The sequence below is a fragment of the Pungitius pungitius genome, chromosome 18 (genome assembly GCF_949316345.1).
Source record: "Pungitius pungitius chromosome 18, fPunPun2.1, whole genome shotgun sequence".
Taxonomy (NCBI): Eukaryota; Metazoa; Chordata; class Actinopteri; order Perciformes; family Gasterosteidae; genus Pungitius; species Pungitius pungitius.
Genome location: NC_084917.1, coordinates 12,742,815 through 12,764,015, shown reverse-complemented (window position 1 = coordinate 12,764,015; position 21,201 = coordinate 12,742,815). Strand labels below are relative to the sequence as shown.

At 46.5% G+C, this 21,201-nt stretch overlaps 1 protein-coding gene across 11 annotated transcripts in view; it reads left to right on the top strand.

The window, feature by feature from the left end:
* Nucleotides 1–21,201, top strand: part of vav2 (vav 2 guanine nucleotide exchange factor) — a 155,911-nt gene that overhangs the window by 95,512 nt on the left and 39,198 nt on the right. For all 11 annotated transcript variants that reach the window (XM_037483884.2, XM_037483882.2, XM_037483880.2 and 8 more), the window contains exon 3: nt 17,288–17,346. In XM_037483884.2, coding sequence (XP_037339781.1) covers nt 17,288–17,346 — 59 coding nt within the window. The remainder of the gene's footprint in view (nt 1–17,287; nt 17,347–21,201) is intronic.

Below are 21,201 nucleotides of genomic sequence, written 5' to 3'. Positions count from 1 at the left end.
ATCCTTTTTTTGGAAAATAAGAAAAACCTTATTGCGGATGCCTGTTTCCGTATCCTGCCCCCTCCCCCCGGTCCCTTCCCTTCCTTCACTGAATGTGGACCCATAATGAGCTTCTGTCTGCTCCAGCCGACACAGGGAGCTGTCTCACAATGTGATGTGTCTCTCTCTCTCTCACTCTTACCCCCACATCTGGTCAAGGGATTCCTCTTTAGAAACGCTTCAAATCGCCACAGGGGGATGGAAGAGATCCAGACATCACCTCCAGTGAGGTCTTGTGGCCTGGACTTGTGTCACACTACCCACACAACAGTGATGTTTCCATCTCTCTGGGCCTAGCATTGCTCTCTCTCTCTCTCTCTCTTTGTTTTTAAAGAGTGAGATGGCCAGGCAGTGGGTGAGGTCATGTTCAACATCCCCACTGTGGCTGCTGGGCGTCACTGCGGGGATTTCGTCAGCAGCCCTCCAACATCTTCAAAACAATCGCAGCAAACAACTTTGTTGTGTCTCCTGCCATTTTTGGAAGCCTCGCCTGCATGCCACGCGGAAAAAAGTGCCCGATTCAGCGCGTACGCCCCCCCCCCCCCCCCCCGCAGTTTGTTTTTCATTAGTTTAAGTGAGGCAGTTGGCGAGAACACATGTGTCTGGCAGCAGCAGGAGGGACGACAGCCAGACGGCTCCCGGCGCTGGAAGTACAACGTCTGCCTCTACATCCAAAGGAGCATACGGATCAGCGCGCTCTCTTTTTCAATTTCAACGCCTCTGAGAACTGTTTGAGGGGTTGGGGATATTGAAAAGGCTCTAGAGGCAAGGTCGTGTCTGGAAGAGCAGTCAGTCCCTCTATAAGGTGAACAAGTGAGCTGAAAACATTCTATTAACCCATGCACCACTTGTGGGCTAAAGGCCGTTTATTCCCAGGGAGTTCAAGAAGTTTGGTAAAGTGTGAAAGCCGTTGAACTCGGCTAAAATCCTGTATGTTGTACGTCATTTTAAACACACTATTTATACAGGCTCATTGGACTACTTTTATTTTAATGTGAGGTCACCCTTTATGGCAAATGCCTGCTGTAGTGTTGTCATGGAAATGTCACACAATTCATGAACTTTTTTGAGGTATTCCAATGTGGTAAAATGCACTGGAAGTATTGAACCCGCTTCATTCAAGAAAGTTACATGGAAGCTTGCATCAGAAGTACGAAAAAAAAAGTTGATTTTCATCGATGCGCCCTGAATGCTCATAAAAGCTGCCAGGCTTTTACTCGTTGCCGATGAGTTCTCGTCAAACATGCATCGACCCGGCTAAGTGTGGTTATTGTACACTGAAGCACTCTGTATTCACTGTACGATGCATTATATGGTATTTATTGATCCTACGAAGAATGAATGGCATCCCAGGATCGTCGGCATCACAGAATGCATGAAGAATGGATTTCTTTCATGTTTGAAAGGCGTGCACTAATGCCTCGGCCCCTTTATATCTGCTCAGACTTGTTCGGGTGTATTTCACGATACAGGAGCACTGTCTCAGGGCTGTAATGACCAAGCCGTAACAACCGGGGGATTGTAGTCGACCAACAGTGAGCACATTGTTCAAGAGCAAATACGAACGGATCTCAAAAGGCACACTATGACTCCACTGTATTAAAAAAAGCGTGGAGCTTTCGATTTTCCCATTATAAACAACATCTGTATACGTTTATTTTGCCATCATCTTCTCTTTTTGTTGTCCTGGGTGGAATCAGTAAGATGTTCCCACATGCTGATCGTCTCCAGGAGATTTGGATCTCCCTGACGTGTCCAGCAACATTTTTTCATGATTTGGATTTTAACAAAAAGGTCACCAACCAATTTTTTTTCTCTTTTTAGCCGGCCCCGCCCCAACTGAGCGTAGTACTCAGGCTGTGATGAAACCCTTTCCCCTTTTAACATTTTCTTCTGTAATGCTCACAAGTACAGAGAGGAACCACGCACACTAACACACATGCACATGCTCTAATGGAAATTTGCAAGCAGACATACTGTCACACACGTGCTGTTGTGCACTTACCCAAAGCGCCCACGTCCTGCTTTAGATCCCTCGGCAGATTTATAATGTATTCTACTATAAAAGAAGATGAAAAACAAGAAAAGATTTTTTTTTCCACCGATTATTTTCAACAATTGATTTAATCTTTGGCTCAGAACAATTTCTGCCATTTATATAAAATACAGCATGAACAATTAGTTCCAAAATTGCACGATTCATGAAAGCAATTTCAGCCATTATAAAAACCCACAATGATGAAGTGACCCCCCACACGTGTCATGTGAAACGCTACCTTCGAACTGCTTCTCTTTTGCCAGCGTCCTGCAAGGACCTCAAAGAATTGCAAATATATACAGCATGTATGTATATTTATATGTATAATATGAATCGATTGCCTGTATCGCCCCAGTTCCCCCGGTAACCTCACAAGCCTCATAGATTAGTGCAGTTGTTAATGTGTCTACCTGTTGTCTGTGGGGGGAGGACAGAGGTAAGAAGCTGCTGTGTGTGTGGCCACAACAAATGTCACCGTGTTCCCCAGCGACACATTAGCCGACCTCATGAGGGAGAATTATTCAGCGGCGTGGAGCCGTGCAGTGATGGCCACCAAACTTCCAAGCCTGCGCCCAGCCCCTCATCAGCATGCATTATTCTTTTTTTTTGGGGGGGGGGGGGTGGTGTCTGTTAACGTTGGCTGTCGGGCGCCATTTGGTTGGCTCAGCCTGGAGCTCAAGCCACATCACGCACACAGCGCTCACGGGTTTTTATCACTCTCACGCCTCCTTGCTGTCGCACGGGCTGTTAACAGTGTTTTCAGAGGCAGGGATTGTGAAGTTATTCAGCGAGAAGCAGTGTGGGGGGGGCCACACGCTGACTGGCGCCGCTGGCTGATTGCATCTGGCCATGCTGAAAGGTTAACAGGCGGCGGCCTGGGCTCCCTCCGTCCGATGTGACGCGGCGCTGTCTCCGCTCCCGGTTTGACGCGTGGCTTTTTTCACGCTCCGCGGACTCTAGGGAGTCGGAGGGGGGGGGGGGGGGGTCAGAAGGATCCTTCTTGTTGTGTAGGACGTCACACAGTGGAGTGGCAGAGCAAAGAGGACCCAATTTATCATTTCTGGAATTCTTTCGCTCCCTTTTTGATCCGTCACACACAGAATCAATCATGCGTGCGCCGGCATGCGGGCCGAGGAGCACGTGCACGTGCACCCGGGCACACTTGCATAATGCACTTGGTGACCCCTCCCCCGAGGCCGAGATGCATTGTCTCTCCTTCAGAGAGTAGATCAGTGAGAAATAGGTCCTTTTGAAGTGTATGTCAAATCCCAACTGACACAATCATCCCCAAAAATAACACACTTGTAACATTCCACTCTCACACATTCAGCATGTGCTTGAGGGGCGCTACTCCAAGACTGTGCTCAAAGGTGTCCTCTTCACGGGTCATCCAAATGGACCTTCTCCCAGTTCCTGAAAACGCACTTTACCCCGAGGCTTCTATAATCCTTTGTACTTTTGCTTCTTTTTCTCCATGCACTTGGCTGAATAACATCGCAGCCACACGTTTTTTTCACACATTCCCCTGAACCCTGAATTTAAAGTGAGCATAAAAATAATTATTTAATGAATATTAATAAACAGAATTTATTCAGTACACTAGTAAATTCCATTCCACACCGGGATGCTTTGACCCAACGTGGCACACGGCCCCTTTCAGCACCTGCCAATCACCGCTGCCTCGCAAGCTCAAACAAAGGAGTCGGGGATGAAGCGTCGCAGCGATGCTGCTGAAAACACGACCCAACACGAGTGTCGTTTCAGTGTTACCCGTTTAGGAAGCCCGACTCTGATTGGACAGCGCTGTGTACGCAAAGGCTATGCACTGCTTACGGGGTACTAAATATTTTGTAGGGCGTACATCATTAAAAAAGAGGTTGAGAACAACTGTGGCAGAGGATGCGTGTGGTTGTTTTACTTTCTCTTCCCACATGGCTGCTTGACTATTCCAGCCTTAATGATGAAGGCAGCCACTCCCCCACCCTGAGTTGTTATTGATGTGCAGCACATGTGTGAAGTTCAGTCTGTCACCTCTCCCCCACACGCCGAAGAACCCAGGGGTGAATCCAGGGTCAGCAGACATCCGGGGCGTACCCCTGGATTCTTTGAACAACTGTAACACTTCAATTGACACACACATCACAGTGTTGATCCTCAGTAGTAGCACGCTGTGATCCCCCCCCCGCTGCGATACAGTAGTTACTCCCCCTCACTCCGCTCTTTTCATTTCTAGGCCTCTTGAGGGTTTCCTGTCACATTCACAAGTTCTGTTGCTAAACAGCAACATATATATTTAATACTTGGAGAATTTAGTCTAGATAATCCTTATTTTTTTATTTTAAATGGAATTCAATATTGAGTCAATGTTGTTTTTTCCTTTTTTTTTTACCACACATAAAGGACAAATAATGAGTAGCTAATTTCCATTTGATAACAGTTTCTCTCATCTTCTCTTAATTAAACCAGCTTTGTTTGAACTCTCGGTATCGTAGTGCAAACTGATGAGCTGACTGTGCTCTTGCAGAAGAAAACACCCTCCCTGTGGGTGGAAGCTCAAGTGCAAACCTCAGCGCGACCATGTCCCGGTGATTTTCATTAACACATTTTTTTCTTTTCTTAAGGTTCATATTTTTTACAGTCAAAGAAAGTAGTGCAAAAATATGAAATAAGAATACACACCACACCCACACAGTCGGGAGCCTCTGAGACGATGCCCACTCAGCCCGTAGTACGTCACAGCGCTCCAGCAATCTGACAGATGAAGACAGACTTGCAAATCTCTCCTCTCCTCACACACCCCCGGCTCATTTCACACTTCCCAACTTCCTTGCCACTCTGCCAGACATGAATTAGACAGGGAGAAAAAAAGCCCCCCCCTCTCCCCTCGTCTTCTTCTGACTGACAACGTGTCACAATGTACTTGGTAAACCTGTAATTGACGGAGGCCACTAAGACAAAGTGTATTGACTCTCATCTTCTTCCGATGAGAGGCATGTCACTACCCAAGCGCGCGTCAAGTTGGATGCATTTGTGCACCCAGGTGTGGCGCAGGTGAACCGGGCCCATCTGTAGGCACCGACGTAAACGTGCCTATACAGGCGCATGGTTAGCCTCTACCGAGGCCCACGTCTCGTGGATAGTGTAAAGGTGAGGTAAACGAGATCATCTGTGGGGCTGTTCAGGGATGTTCAGCCTTGAGCGGCGTTAATGCAGTTTTATGCGTTCAATATATCGTTCACAATACATTTACTCCGGTTTCCTTGCAAGCAAATCTCTAATTTGTTGATCCGTCTGGTCAGGCAGCTTGATAATCTTTGCACATTTGCACAAACAGGGTTCTACCCTTCTACAATGGGTTAAACCGTATAAGACGTTTCAATGTATCCCGTCTCTCCTGTCGACTGTAGTCTCTTGTTTGGTTAGATGTGATGTTGTCATTGACCATCTTTAAATCAATCGGTACTCACAAGTTTCTCAGTGAGCTCCTAACCAGATCTTATTCCGTTTATTAGCTCTTTGTGCGACTGTTATTCTCTTTGGTACAGAATTGGTACAATGATTATTATTCAGTTCCATGTTGCAATTCTCCTTAGTAATTCCTCCTTTCTGCAGTCAGTGAAGTCTGGAGGATTCTCATTATGTTTTACATTGGGTTGAATATTGTAATCAATAATAGTAAAGATGTGTGAACAGATGTTAAAAAAGGAGAAATCCAATTTGATATTTCCCTCTGAATATTTTTGTGATGTACTGTGCGTGGAGTTCAACTGTCAATCTACACTTTTCTCAAAGATTCTACATTTTTAAAACCGTATATCTACAAAAAAAAGCAAAGAAGCTCTTCCCACCCTGCAATGTCCACTGTATCGATTTTAGCTCTTGACATCATTTCAGCAGTGAAGAAAAATGGGCTGTGATATTTTAGATAGCTCCCATTTGTGCTCCTCTTCATCGGTCAGCAGCAAAAGGTGTCCCACAGACCGAGTCCTCGTGGTATCATAGCGGAAGGGGACATGCGCTCTAATGGAAGCCCTTTGTTCAGCTGTCACTTTCACGGCTCCCATGGAAACATCCCGCTGGCCAATCAGAAGAGCCCCCTGGTTAGTAGCCACTGTGGTCCCTTCACTGCTCGACTCCAGGCATCCATCACTGAGCTATCTGAGGTTTCTTCTTTCTCACCTTCCCGCCCTTTTTCCTTTTACCCAGCGCTTGTTTTACTATGTTTTATGTATGTTTAACACATGTACTTTATAGATGTGTACGGTGTCAAAGGAAAATCTGAGTACTAATGCCATGAGTAAAGTCATGGCATGTTGGAGGAGGAATGGGATTCAGCTATTTGTATTGATGTGCCAAGTTATGCTGTGGTAATAAATGCAGTAAGAGCGTTCTCATTTTAAAACGGCACTATTTTAGGCTACCAGAAACTGCCGTGAATACCACTCGACTTTGTCAAGAAGAATCTAAAGGGAGCGGGGCGACTATACCACTGTGTAAACATTGTGTTGCTTGATAAGGGTTTTAAAGAGAAGAGAAGAGAATATGGGCAGAGTTGAGAAGACAGAGTGGGAAAATACTGTAGATCATCTGTGTCCGGGTACCCAGTTGGAGTATAAAGCCTTATTGGGCCTCTGTGGGATTCCTCTTCCACAAATACTACTTCTCTCAAGACGGTGGAGCTTAGACTTACAATGAGACCGGGGCAAGTGTTCTGCGTGTGTAGGAAGAAGGAAACCAATAAGCTGTGCACTCCTGAGAGGCTTTAACTCACTGCAGGCATGTGCATGTGAAAATGTTAGAATTGTATCAGTCAATGTCATGTTGGCGGTGAAATTTTCACGGAGATAATAAAAAGTTTCTGTTTGCTAAATCCACTCCGACACCCCCACCCAACGGCACTCCCTGAATGAATATTATATTTTGGGGGAAAACTATCAAAAGTCAGAGGAGCGTCCAAATATGCAGCAGTGAATAGAGTTTGAAAAGAAAAAGACAGAAGCTAGATCGAACCACCACCACGAGACTGTGGAGCCGTGGCATGAAGGTCTACCGAGCACAGCAGGAAAGCTGTCAGACCCTCGCCGCAGATGCTACGCTATGATTGGCCAGCCTCAAATCAGGGGGCAGGACTTAGGGGAGGCTGAATTTGTTGTGTGATGTGTCATCTCACCTGTCTGTGGACAAGTATGCGTGCATGTGTGCTCATGCGGATGCATTGTGTGGAATGAAAGCTGGTTCAGATAATCCAAATGTCTCATAGAACACCCGTTAAAGGGGGGCCGACAGATTAAAAGGAGTGTTCAAAGTCAACAGCTTCAAAACGGTTGGATCCTACATTCCCCATAATGCAACTATTAACTTGTTTTCACTCGATCCATATCTTTTAAAGTCATTGCGCCGAGTGTGCACCGATACCATCAGGGTCATTTTCTACGCCTTATTTGTACTCCCCGTAATTCATACACCTGTGTGTGTCAAATGGGTTGATTTGTGTTTTGAAATGAGCTTTGGTACAAACCTTGGTGACGGCGTCCTTATCTCTTCCGGCAGAGGGATGTGGGCAGACCTCCCTCCCACAGGCCAGCTGGATTACGCGTGTCGGTCTAATCCCATTCATTCTCTCAGTGCTCTCTGTCGGACGGACATGTGCTGGGCAATCATGTGCCCCAGTCGCACACATCAATCACACACACACACACACACAGGCTCAGGTGCCTTTGTTCGATAAGGACCATGCGGAAGTATTAGCCTCATCATTCCAGTCCCATCACATCATGAGAAATCCCGTTTCATCCCTTGATCCTCAGTCCGCCCTTATCACCACAACCTGCTCCTGAAGCCATAATCCCTTGGCTCACCACACGCCCCTAGTTACAGCTTTGTGTGAGGGATCATCTCTAATGCAGACACTCAGGCAGATACATCGGGACCATTAAAGGAAAAAGTAGTGTGAAAATACCCAAACAATAGAAGAATGACTTGATGATTTCTTCTTCTTCTTACTGCCGTCCTCTGACTGCCATTAGACAGGAACGCTCTGTCAACTAGGAAACTTCTGATGAATCATGAAGTTCATGTGTCACTCATCTTCAGTGAGTAGGTCTAAGCTGGGGTCTATTTAAGGAATTATTGCTTTCATAATACGGTTACCAGCGAAATGATGAATGGTAAGTAAATAGCTGCCTTTCAGCACAAAATAGTTGTAGCCACCAAACGTGTATCGAATTTCATCAGTCTAGAGGAATAAATAGTCCCCATATGTGCATGTACAGCATTGGGTCCCGCACCGTCTCATTCATTCACATGGCTCGTGACGTCCACCTTAATTGTCCGGTTTCGAAAAGCTCTCGTTCCCCTGAAACGATCATTTGTGGGGTCTTTTTTCGGCGATCGCCACCGAGCTAAAGACTGAAATGTCGACTGCGCAAAATCTAACGTGTTATTTTGTGTGACATGGAACGCTCGGGTCAGTGTGAACAAGTACTGTACATTATCGCTCAATAATGCCCCCCCCCCCCCCCCCCCCGCGCTCCCAACCAATCAGAACGCTGGATTTCATCTACCTGTGTTATAATGGAGTAAAATGTTCAACGGCGTAATGAGGCCACTACCTCAAATTCTGTGAAGATAAAACGTGGTGATTTGCAGCCATCATCTCAAATATGTTGTTCGTAGGATCCCTTCTTAAGGGTGAAGGACCTCAATGATGCACATATATTTTCTGTCATGTTCTTTCTGTGACTTACATGAACAGTCACACTGTGGAGATGACATGAACTGCTGTCTTTTAATTTCAGCACAGCTAGTTCTAATACAGGTCAAACGTGACTCAGAACACACACCCTTGCCATAGCTACACACTGTAGCTCTTAAGGGGCTGTTCCCAACAATCGTCCAAAATGTCCTGGTGTTTGCTGGGGGGAGGGACCTCTGGAATACCCGACAGCGCCGGCTGCTCCCGTTATCTGTCCCCGGGTAAGCGGATGAGAATGGATGGAAGGATGGAGAGACCACTATAGCTTAAAAGGCTCTAATAGGTACTCTGTGGGCTCACTTACAGCAGGGCTTGACAGTGGCATCCGTGGTATGACCAGGCTGCTACACTTTTATTTCAAGAGTTTATCTTCTGCTTTTTTATTTTTTTTTACAGTCACATTAGGTCTCTCACACGCTTGGGTGAGCGAAGGAGTTTTCAGTTAGTTGCACTCTCCAAACTCCCAGCTAGATACATCCGACACAGCAGACCTTTAGAGATGAAATATTGATAGAATCAGTCCTGCTGTTAGATGCTGCATGGCCTCTGTAATTAGAGCCTGTTGCTCCTTCTATCTCTGCGTTATTAACAGGAGAGAGACGCAGCTGATGTCTTTTTTATTTAGGTACTTATTATAATCATTTTCTTTTATTTCTAAGTATCAGACTTTTGCATAATTGACCTAAATCTCAGCCATGCTTTTCTCTCTGTGTTGAATGAGGAGGACAGGCTGTGTGATGCCTGATGGCAGCAGCTGGTGAGATGTGAGCAGACGGCGTTGCTCTCGATGGCAAACTCACCGCAACTGCTGTGCAAACGGCTCGCAGACCAAACAAATGACAGGTCCGCCGAGCCTAATAAACAAACAAATGCTGATTCACAGACCAACATGATGCAAGGTATGCACTCATATTTGTATGAATATGCATATGACAGGACTCTCATGCACATTGCAAATGCATCTGCCTTCATGTGCGTACGTTAAACGAGACGTTAAAAAACGGAGACAAAGAGGTGAGCAGGTCAATTATTCAATGAGCACAAGAAAATCCTGTTGTGGCTGGTTCGTTTCCCAAAGGGACCATAACAAAGCACAAAAGTAGTGCATTCTTATTGTGTATTTGCATGAACTACATCAGGAAGAATGTAAACAGCTGCACCAAAAAAAACGATTTGGGCTCCATTAGCTAGAGGCATGCTGGGTAACGAGCCTCAGGTCCGAGGTGGGTCAGATAAACTCCTGCCACCTTTACTCCGAATGGGTGATCGTCTCATGGCCCCCTGCACGTAATCAATGTTGATGAGTGTCATGGCCATGACATTCGTGATCCAGGAGTTAAGACAGAAACACCAAAAAGAAATGGGGAAAAAAACACTTATTTTCTCCAAGTTAAAGAATCAAAGCTATGTGGGCTTCATCTGAATGATTTGTTCTTGGTGAAGGAGGAATTTGCTTATTTGCAGTAGCAGAAGAGGGCTGACCCAGCAGTGGAAGCACATGTTTGTAGCATTGAACTTGAAAAAATAAAAACAAGCTTAAATATTGGAGCCAATTAAAATGCAACATCTGGATGCAGGTGTTTTTTATTTGCATTGGACATATGTTGTTTCTCCACCGTGTAACGTGCATGATGCTACTCATTCAACTCGTCAACATCCTTCCTTTAGCTTGCCAGCATGCTCACATGCTCCAATGCCGAGTTGGCAGGCACTGCATTTGGTTGAAATGTTGCTTCATTAAGTGCTCGGGGATCACCAAGTGGCAATCAATCGATTAATTGTCAAGTCATTTAAAAAAAACAAAAAAACTTAACAGGCCCTAGAGGAAAAGACTGTAGACCTCAAAGTAAAGTCACAACCATATGTATTATTTATTTATTATTACATTAAAACAGTGCGCTTAAGGACACATTGTGTCATAGGGTGCCTCGTGTGAGCCTTCGCACATGGCGCTGATTAAAATGGCAATGACAGTTAACAATGTTAACGGCTGGTTAACATTTTTTTATAATATGGCATGACCCTCTATAACTTTGTATCACAGCGGGGGGCTGGGGGGGGGTCCAGGCCCTTCTGGCAGGAAAACGTCAAACACATGTTTCGGAGGAACCGGAAACAAAACAAAAAGAACTGGCCAACCAAAACATGCACGCAGTCACGGATCGCTCCACCCATGAATGTGCACACATACACGGCCTCTCATTTCCTCCTCTATTTTTGTTTTAGTGGAGCCTTTTAAGCACTTCCAGAAGCTGGAGTGTGACTGCTCTCAGCAGTGAGTAAATCGCGCAAGAAATTGCAAATTGACCTGCTGTTTAGTCTGAGAAGCAGCGTCGGACGGATTGCGTGTCTGATCAGTGCTCATTTCTATCGGCGCCGGTAACCTGCAGCCAAGCGGTAGCACGCCCTTTGCAAAGAACGTGCGCTCTGCAGAAGAATTTATCATTTTCTTTCTATGTTGGCTCAGCTCTCACTTTCCCTCGCTGCGGCCTTTGTGAGATGGTTTCGTGCTGTGTGTGCAGCTTTCAGTGTGTCTCCTCCACACGAGGGGACGGTTGTTCGACATCACTGTTGGCTGTTTTGTCAGCTGCCACCGTGTCCCCGAGGAGAAGGTTTTTGTTCAAACCCGTGATCTGCAGAGTTGTCCCGCTGCCATCAAGACGCTCCTGCAGTCGCGCCTGCAGGAGCGAAACGAGTGGCGTGCTAAAATGTGCGCAGGGTTCATTTACTGCGCTCTGTGATTGAGCCCTGTGGGCTCAAAGTGGCTTCCTTCAGCCACACGTTCGTCACAACACAGCACAACGCCCACGCCTCTCGTTAACATTTAGGTGAACTCTCACCTACTCCTCACACCGAAATGTCTTTTGACACCTTTGGGGACACTTCAGCTCTTGGTGTTGGATCATTGGAGACATTTAGTCCTGCATGCGTAATGAATCGGTTCGTGTAACAAGATCTTTTTTCAGTCGAATGCATCTGTTCTATATTAACGTCCTCTACCAAAGCACCGAGGTGATGTCTTTGTTTGAGTATACACTACTTTGCATTGAACAGCAAATCTTTGCTCAAATGAAGCTATTAGAAGTGTCACAGCTGTGGAGGAACCTGCGTCCATCTTCCTGTGCTGAGTCACCAGATGCCTGCGGGTTCCCCTCGCCCGGCCCTTCACTCCTGAAACCTCCCAGCGTGTTGCTCAGCCTCGAGCCCGAGCATCCCGCCCCCTCATGCATCATGAATGCGCTGGCTTCGGAACGAATCAGCTGTCGGACGCGTCAATCGCAGTGCGATCTGCCGAGCGAAGCGGCGTCCTTCCTGCTGCGGTTTTTCATCTGTAGGCATTCTTATGGATTAATAAGGCTTGTTGGCTCAGACAGCTTAAATATAGATTTCCTCCGTGGTAACGCGGAGCTATTCACACTGTCGCCCTCTTAACCAACCCATTTAGCTTGGTTTATGGTGACAGGAATTGCAGGTCGCAAGAGAGTAAATCCATGGCCTACGCTGCTGTGCCACAGTTTACGGTGCAGTCACGCCGCATTAAGAGGTTTGAGAGAGCTCAATAGATAATAACAATAATGATAATAACAATCCAATTGAGGTTTAAGTGCTGGAATTCAGCGTTGGTTTGGCGGTGTTGAAACTATCTGTATATCATATCTAACATATGGAGTCACATCCAAACCCGACCCGTGTATTCTTTGATGCTGCTCCGCCCGCGCTGCGCTGCATTCCACTTTCACTCATGTGTTGTTTTTTTTGTGCCATTTCTTTTTCCTCTTCCTCGTCTTATCCAGACCTGGAGACACCTGGATGAGTTATCTTAAGCCGCTTCTCTTCCAGAACCGGTCTCTTTACCTATATCGCAGGGTGCACCTACTGGTGCATGATTGATCCATGTGTGTGTGTGTGTGTGTGTGTGTGTGTGCGCCGTGGTGTCTGTGTGTAAGGAGATCTGACAGGGCGCGTGCGGGGAGACACGCATGTAGTAACATCCCTGGTGGTCAGGCATAAGTGAGCAAACCCATGTATGTCGATTTAGCGTGAAATGGGACAGGTCATGGACATGGCTGCAGCACATTGGCAGGTGTTGAACAGGCTGACGCGACCTATCGAGTACAATTTGTACACATTAGCCCCGGTTGCCCTTTTTCCTTCAAGTAGCACAGGTCCGGATCAAATCGATGTCCGGGGTGCTAAAGCTAAATAAGCCCTAAAATGGATTTACATGCACACATTCACATCAATACTCTTATTGGAGTGTGGCCTGAATGCCCTCTGGAGGCGCACGGCCATTTTGGCCTGGCACTGAGGGTAAATGGGGTCTTTGGGTCAGCAGTGGCTCTCTCTCTCCGGCCCTCGGGCCAACCCGGAGGCTTTTCTTGTCTGGACATTGGCAGTGAAATCCCCTGTCATCAAGCAGCTTGAAGGTCTGCTCGGAGGGGATTTAGTGCAATGTGGCAGGTGCCAATCTGACGGCTATCAGGATTAGCGCGGGCCCTGATGGCATCCAGCAACTTCAACATGAGACTAATGGGGGTGGTTCAATGCTCCCAGTGTGTCCCACTGGAGATGTACCGGGAGCACTCACACACGCCCCAAGGCAGTTTTAAGGAGACAGTCCTATACGCATAATGTTTCCTGGTTACTGTATTTAATAACTTAGCATTGCATTTAAAGCATAACTCTTTGTCTATAGTTAGGTGTTAGGTATGATCAGTGCATTAAAAAAAAGATGTGGTGGTATAGTAGTTATTTCTTACTGTTTATTCCTTAGTCATTTATTCACTTCTGTTTGATTTTTTTCCCTATTTGCAGCATTTCACTCAGGCTCTTTTACAAACTACATAAACACATGTGTAGTACCCACTTACTTGAATACAGATTGAATACTTTGCATAACTTATTTAACCTAAAGACATTTTATGTGCATTCATGAACCTTCATAATAGATGCCTTTTTGCTTTTTTTATGTCATAGAATGGTATGCGTTGAAACATGAAAGAAATAGACTGAGAATAAGAGAAGGCTTGTATGAGACATCAACTCCCGGAGGCAGTAGGACAGTGGGACACACACACACACACACACGGACACACACACACACACACACACGGACGGGCTCAGCCGTCCTTCCTCTGTGTGTCTATTATTGATGTCGGGCACGCAGGGTTCCCCCTCAGCCATCTGTTCTCAGTCCTCCCACACTCAGTGTCCCTTTTACTTCATTCCTACCACTTTGGCATGCTGGCATAAGCAGAGCAATGCTGTCTTGTCAATGTGTGAATACTTCACAAATACCACAAACATCAGGGATTCAGTCGTTGGACGAAGAGCCCAGAGAGAGAGAGAGATAGAGAGATGTAAGGGAACAAATGTGTAAAAAATAATGTGGTTACTTCTTAATTAATGCAGGCCCTTTGTTGGATGCCTTGCAACACATGCACTGATCTGTGGTGCAAGGTGTAATCGTTCCATGAATGCGTCACATGACAAACGGGTGTGGTCTGTGATGGACTGTCAATTGTCCTCTTTTGCATCTTTTCAGATCTAAATCACACCCCCGCCCTCCTACTGTTAATAGCATATGGCTGCAGGTTTCATCTGATTAGACTCGTATTTGATGACCATGCATATTCAGTTACGCCCAGTTGCCAGGGGTAACGAGGGACTGTGGGTCTTCTGATTGGCTGCAAGGTGTGCACCTGAGGCCTCGCCTGGCTCCTGCTGTGGCCACATGTGTAGAGCTTGGCGATTTGTAAGGGTGGCGTCTGTTTGCAACCACTTGGCCCCGCCTTGCAGTTAAACCATAGATTCAATCTTCCACCCTGCTACCCTACTTTTGCATTAAACACACACACGCACACACTCTTACTTCCACATGTGCACAGAAAGTTGTCAATGCGGTAGATGGATTGTAAATGTTGCATTCCAGTCTCATGCAGACACTGCAAGCATCAGTAGATCTGACTGACTTAACATATGTCTCCAATTACAGCCTCCTGACTGACAGCAAGGGTCAGATGTGGGTAAGGGGATGCCAGGGGGCGGCACAGTGATGATTAAGATAAGATATTGGTTCGGGGCTTAAGGAATCTAAGCTATCACTCCATCATGTGACTCGACGTTTCCATATTCCTAGAGGGGTGGAAGAAGCTTTATTCTCTGGCCTGCCTCCGAGTTAAAACCCCCCGGGGAGAACCAGATGAGAGGGAAATGAATAATGTGCAGGGACTCAAAGGCTTTGGCTGAACCAAGGGATCTGAAGAGTGGAAAGAGAGTGTATTAGAGAGGAGAACATGGCCAGGAGAGAGGAGAGAAAAATCAGACAGAGGAGTGGCGTTACAAAAAAGCAATAAAAGAGGCTGAGTGTTGTTAATAATAAAGGCTGTACTTAATGGGTTACTCCACTGAAGATCTTCTGTGTATCACTTGTATTTCTGTGGTTTTATGAAATCAAATAACACCCTGTGTTCACACCTACTTTGCCAGCAGGGAAACTTTAGCGAGGTTAGTTTAGGAGTCCAGAACCGCACTTCAAATTCCCTTATCCTAAGGAAATTTGTGATTTGTTATCAATAGAAGTGACTAAGTGAGGTGTGAACGTCTAGCAAGCTCAGCGTTGGCACCCTCGTGCCGCCTTGTCTCCCCAGGGTGTGCACGCTTTGCCCCCTCTCTGGATCCAGGCCAGCAGCGCCGCTTTCCTTTTGAACGCTGTGTTCAGCTGGATCTGATCGCACTACTCTTCCTTTATATTAGTTGCTATTAAACACTGAATGTGTGCCCCCATCCATCCACCCATCCACCCATCCATCCATCCATCCAGGCAGAAAAACAGACCAGACAGATGTTGTTTTATGATTCTTCTTATGCTGCCCTTCCACAAAGGCAATGTGGGCTGATAAGACCAAAATGATTGTGGGGCAGCGTGCCATGTGTGATCGCCCCCCTCCCCCCCCCCCCCCCCCCCGCCCGCCCCCCTCCCCTGCAGCGGGACCAGGTGGGCAGCATGCCACCCGGCAGCACAATGGCTTGACCCTCTGTGATTTATTAGACACTCTCACTGTTGGCTAAACAGACATTGGGCCTAATTAGCACCCTCCTCATCGCTTCCACCTCTTTGTCCGTCTCTTTTTCTTAATTGCCCTCTGAAAAATTCAGTAAAAAAGCATGTCAGTGTAACGGCAGACTGGCTCCTTATTGGACCGGCTGTTAAACGGGTCTTTAGCGACACAGAGAAATAACCTCTTATCCTCCTGAAGAGAGAGCGCCTCGTCGAGTGGTCACATTTAAAAACACACACTCCGTCACGTAATGCCTCCGCTCTCACACAACTGATCATGTTAAACATAAGAACAGCTTGAATAGAGAGAGTAAAAGGTTTCATTCAACCAAAGTATCCTCGTGGTCCTGAAGCGGTGGAGCGCTCTTCACACAGCGGCCATCCGCTCATCTTGAATGTTAAGTGGCGTAATTGCTGAGATCGCCGCATTGTGTGTTCGGACAAGAGCGAGTTCGACGAGATGAGACACCTGCCGCCGACGAGGGGTTGAGAAAACTATTTTCTCCGCCGTGTCACAGAGACATCTGGCACTGCCATGGTGCCGCGAGCCGAAATACACCCCGGGAGTGGATGATGAGGCGCAGGAGACGCTGTGTGTGTGTGTGGGCGTGTGTGTGCGCCATGGTGGTGCCCTCATCTGCCTGAACTAGTGGTCCCTGCAGAGCACTCCATCTATAGTCCACAGACGAAACAAGTTTCTGTGTGTAAAATACCCAAAGTGGTACAACAACACGCGGCTGTGGCCACTTTGAATGTAGGCCTTAACACGGCGGCCGGCAATTCATCCCACAGTCCTTTGTGGTACTGCACCACATGGGGGATGTTGCTAAGAAACCTCCGTTGAAGAGCAGTGAATTTTGAACTAAAGGAAAAACATGACTTGAATATATTACTTTAGTATAATTGTTTCATGTTGCTTTAATTGCTAACTGGGATACTTGTTGTTTACTGATTTTAGTTTTTAATTCATTTTGGTTAGTGTTCCTTTTCTATTATGTTGTCTTTAACTAAGGAAAATGTTGTTTCATCCACTTTCTCCCAATCCCCTATTGGTCCGGAGGACCACAGTCTGGGTTTCATCTGCAGAGCAATGGAAAGCAACCCTGTGGTCTTTCAGAATAGTTGTAGAGGAACAAGCAAAGATTAAATAGGAGGAGCCCACCTCTACTTATTACTGTTGATTTGTGATGCCCTTGATGGTTTATCTTTATTTATTGTATATGATTTCCTCCATTTCTTCCTGAAGTGTGCATTAGATAATAAAGCATGACAGCATTACAAAAGCATCAGTAAAACCACAAAGCCAGAAGCAACCGGCAGCCCATCATTTGGGTTAATAAGTCGGTCCGATAAAGCATCCAACGCTCACGTGTGTTTATCTCTCTGCTTTCCTCAGGTTATCTCGGCTCTGTCACGGATCTCCCACCACAGCATCGCACAAATCAAAGGCATCAGGTACGTGTCTCCTTCGCTACTCTCTCATCCATCATCTGGACAGCCGACGCGCTCAATCGGGTCGGCGGCCGAGACACCGGTTGGATGAACACGTCTTCACATGCGCTCGCAGGCCCATATTAAGATTATTAACATCTGCTGCCACTTTACATTTTTAGGCAATTAGCGGCAGTTTTTAGCCCCCGTTACCTTTCAGGGAATGAAACAACCCACAAACCGTGCAATCCGAGTGTGACTGTCATTGCTTGACAGGCGGGGCGGCGATGCTGGGAGGATCCCTCACGCCAACGTGTCAAACCCCGAACGCGCTCCTAATCTCTCTTCTTGCGCTCGAGCCGCTTGCAGCTTGGTGGCTCCCCGGCGCCACACGAAAAGCCATTTTATCCGTCTGAGTGATGAGTAGATGCAGCGAGCCCATTAGGAGAGAGAGGTGAGAGACCGAGGCCATTAATAAAGACAACACAACCTGCCGAGGGCTGGCTGGCTCATTCACGGCCTGTACGGACCGACCCCCCCCCTCCCGCCAGCTTTCAAAGTCAAGGAACAGGGAGGACACAACTGCATTATGGGAATAAAGGCAGTACAACTTCATAAAGTAGGGTCACCATTGGACTTCAACCAGTACGGTAATCATTTAGAACAAATAAAACCGTAAATGCAGGTTGATTATTCCCTCGCCTTCTAGCTGTGTGTTTTCCCTGTAACATGTAAAGACAAAATGTGTCTGGGTCTCTTTAAGTTGCTGCGTGTTTCACTCGCTTCACACAGGGCGGATCTACTGCAGGTGCACCTTGGTTGACCTTGTGTGCTCCGAGCGGCTTCCTGTGGTGCTGGCCCATCTGTTAGCAAAGACATGCATAGCGAAAGGAGCTGCAGAGACGGGCGTTGATTTTCAGTGGCATTGACAGAAGGCCGTACTCTGCGTTAACGTCCAACACATTGCTGAACCCGGAGCAGTTTCTGGGAGCTTGTCTGCTGCTTTCATAGCCTTGATTTCCACTGAAATAAATACACCCTGCACCTCTGTGGTAACGATAACAGCTAGACACGCCATGAAAAAGAATCAAGTCCATTTAGACTATTTAGACGGCTTTGTCCCTCCCTCATCCTAAAAAGGGCTGTGCTCGGCGGTTCAGTTGCAGTTTTGACAGAGTTGTGGTGGCGTTTTTGAACAATAGCGTGTCTCTAAATGCTTGACACTCAGATCTTGTCATTTAGTGTGTAAATCCAACATGAGCAGGGTGTGATATCAAACAGCACTTCCCCAACGCGGCTGCTCACTGACCCTAGTCGGCCTTTCTAAAGGGTCCCCTCGCCCTCGCCCCGGTAATGCGGCTCAGGGCGAGGTCAGCTGCATTCAAGGGTCACAAGGACCCGACAGATCTCTTCTGTCACGCTTCAAAGCCCCTGTCAACCATGCACATGCCGTACTGTCCGTGCAAGTAGAGAGCCATATAGAGAGGATGGCGCTCATACGTTTCCTTTCAACCACCACGTCGGACGTCTCCCCTCATCTTCAGAAAGACTACAAAGAGATGTAGCTGGGAGGCTTGTGGAATGAAGGAAGTTGAACAGGTGTTTAAGACTAAGGCAGCCGGGGCCAGGTGAATAAACTGAACTCTCCTATAAAGTGATTTAATGGATCTAGTCAAGCTGCGGTTGCTCAGCGGGGGAGGTCTCAATGCCCAGACAATAGCCCCACACACTGGGATCATTAACGCGCGGGGCAGCGCATGAGGCCAGCCATTGTGTGGTGAAATGGGGAGAGACGTCCTCACCGCGTTGGTAACAATGCGCCACGGGCTTGTCCATCGACGTCCTGCTGAAGCCCATCGACCTCGTCTTTGATGCGCGTCCTCTGTAATCAGACATCGATAGCTCACGTCTCATTCACTCTGTCAGCATCCCGCGCCCCGGATGGAAAACCTTTGATTTATTTTGCACGGTGCTCTGTGATCAATAGAGGCGCGAAGTGCACTCTCTTCTCCTTCAGGACTGCAGGTTTTAATTATCCTCTTTTTCTTCAACATGCCTAAAATTGTTTCGGCACTTCATAGTTTAACTTGGAGCGACTTACTCAAATATCTCTAAGTACCTACTATCCATACTTACTATTATCCATTGTACGTAATACACATGAGTCTGAGTCAGTAACAAATATTGGAGATAAGCTTCCTTTCAATTATTCCTTGCAATGAGTGGTTTTGCCCTGCGTTTTACCTCTTATACACGTGACACGATGCTTTGCAGATAACTTTCACAGAATAACTTGTTCCGCTCTCTCCTGCATGCATTTGGGAAAGCTCCTCTAAGTTGCTGATGGATTTACACATTGGTATCAGAGGGGATCAGGGTCGTACGGTGCGAGAGGCCTCGGCTTGGCATCGAAACAGACAGCAGTTTGTAGGGAGGTTTTAATAAGGAACATGATTTCCTCTCTTGCTTGAGTGTAAATTCATTTACACTCAGGAGTACGTTTGTTTCTCAGGTAAATTATGACTTCATGTAGGTCTGAATGTTCTCCGTTAAAACCACACCCGGGTGGAAAAATCCAAAGCCATACAAATGCAGCCACTTAACGACTGAACCGAGATGAACAATACAATGAGAGAAATAGGAGTTTTGATGATGTCAACCCATATTTGTGGTTTCACACTGGAGGAGGTCTTGGTAGACAGCAGGGTAGGACAGGACCACTGTTTGCACTTGTCCATGATTCCTCTTCCTGTCGGCTCTGCCCCCTCACGCATTACATCACACGCATTAGAATGCACATCGTCCCACGCCTCACTGGTGTTTGGACGCCTCATGGTGGACTCCCATCATCAGTAAATGTTGTGACAAAAAAGACATGACGCATACAAAGAAAGAGACCCTTCGTGATTTAAATTAGCAGCCATATCACCGGGGGTGGGGGGGGGTTAAACATGGTACAATAAACGTAGAAAGTAGACACTTTCTGTATCGACCCCTGCAGACACGGAAGCCGTGTCCTGGGATATGAACACAACGGAGGGGCACACCGTTGCTCTTCCGATGGATCGATGGGACCGGCTCACTGCGGCTTTGTGCAGCACGCGGCCCCTCAGCGCGCATTCAGGAGGGACATAGAAATGAGATGTTACATCCATTGAGAGAAGGCAGGGAGGGTGTTGGAGTAAATGGATGATTAGGAGGTGAAATCTGTGCTCTATATTTTACAAGAAGGAAGTGGGTGTTGTACTTATAACTTTTATTTAACCACATCATTCCTTATTAATATTACGTATTTCTTTTTTTATGCCCTGCAGGCAAAATGCCGCCGGATCTGTTTTTTTTTCTTTCTTCTTTTAATTAATTGATATTGTTTAATTAAGCAACACAAATGCTTGTTGTTTCCCCCTGAAAGAAACACTCAAGTGCATTTTCAATTTGTATCCCTGTCTAAACAGGACTTCACATATTTACATCTGGTCACTAAAATACTCCAATGTTGTACTGCTACTAAAAAAACCTGTCTTTACAAAACCAGATTAAAACATACACAACAGACTAATACATCCAATGAAAAGAATCACTTTAAATAAGATTATCATCAAATTAATCCTTAGCCAAAAAATCTGACTGTAAATTGTCCTGCTGAACACATTCAGCTCGGTGTGAAGGGATTTTACCTGACAGAAGCTATTTTTATGAGTAGGTGTTCATCAGGTGTAAACGTTAAACAACAGACTTGCCAGTGTACCGCACTGTGTAAAGGAGTTAACAACGCTAGCAGCACAATAGAGCATTATTGATTGGCCAAGAGACGACTCATCGTTGGAGTCCTGATGAAATTATGAACGCAGTTCCATTGCACCTGGTGGTCTCGTTCAT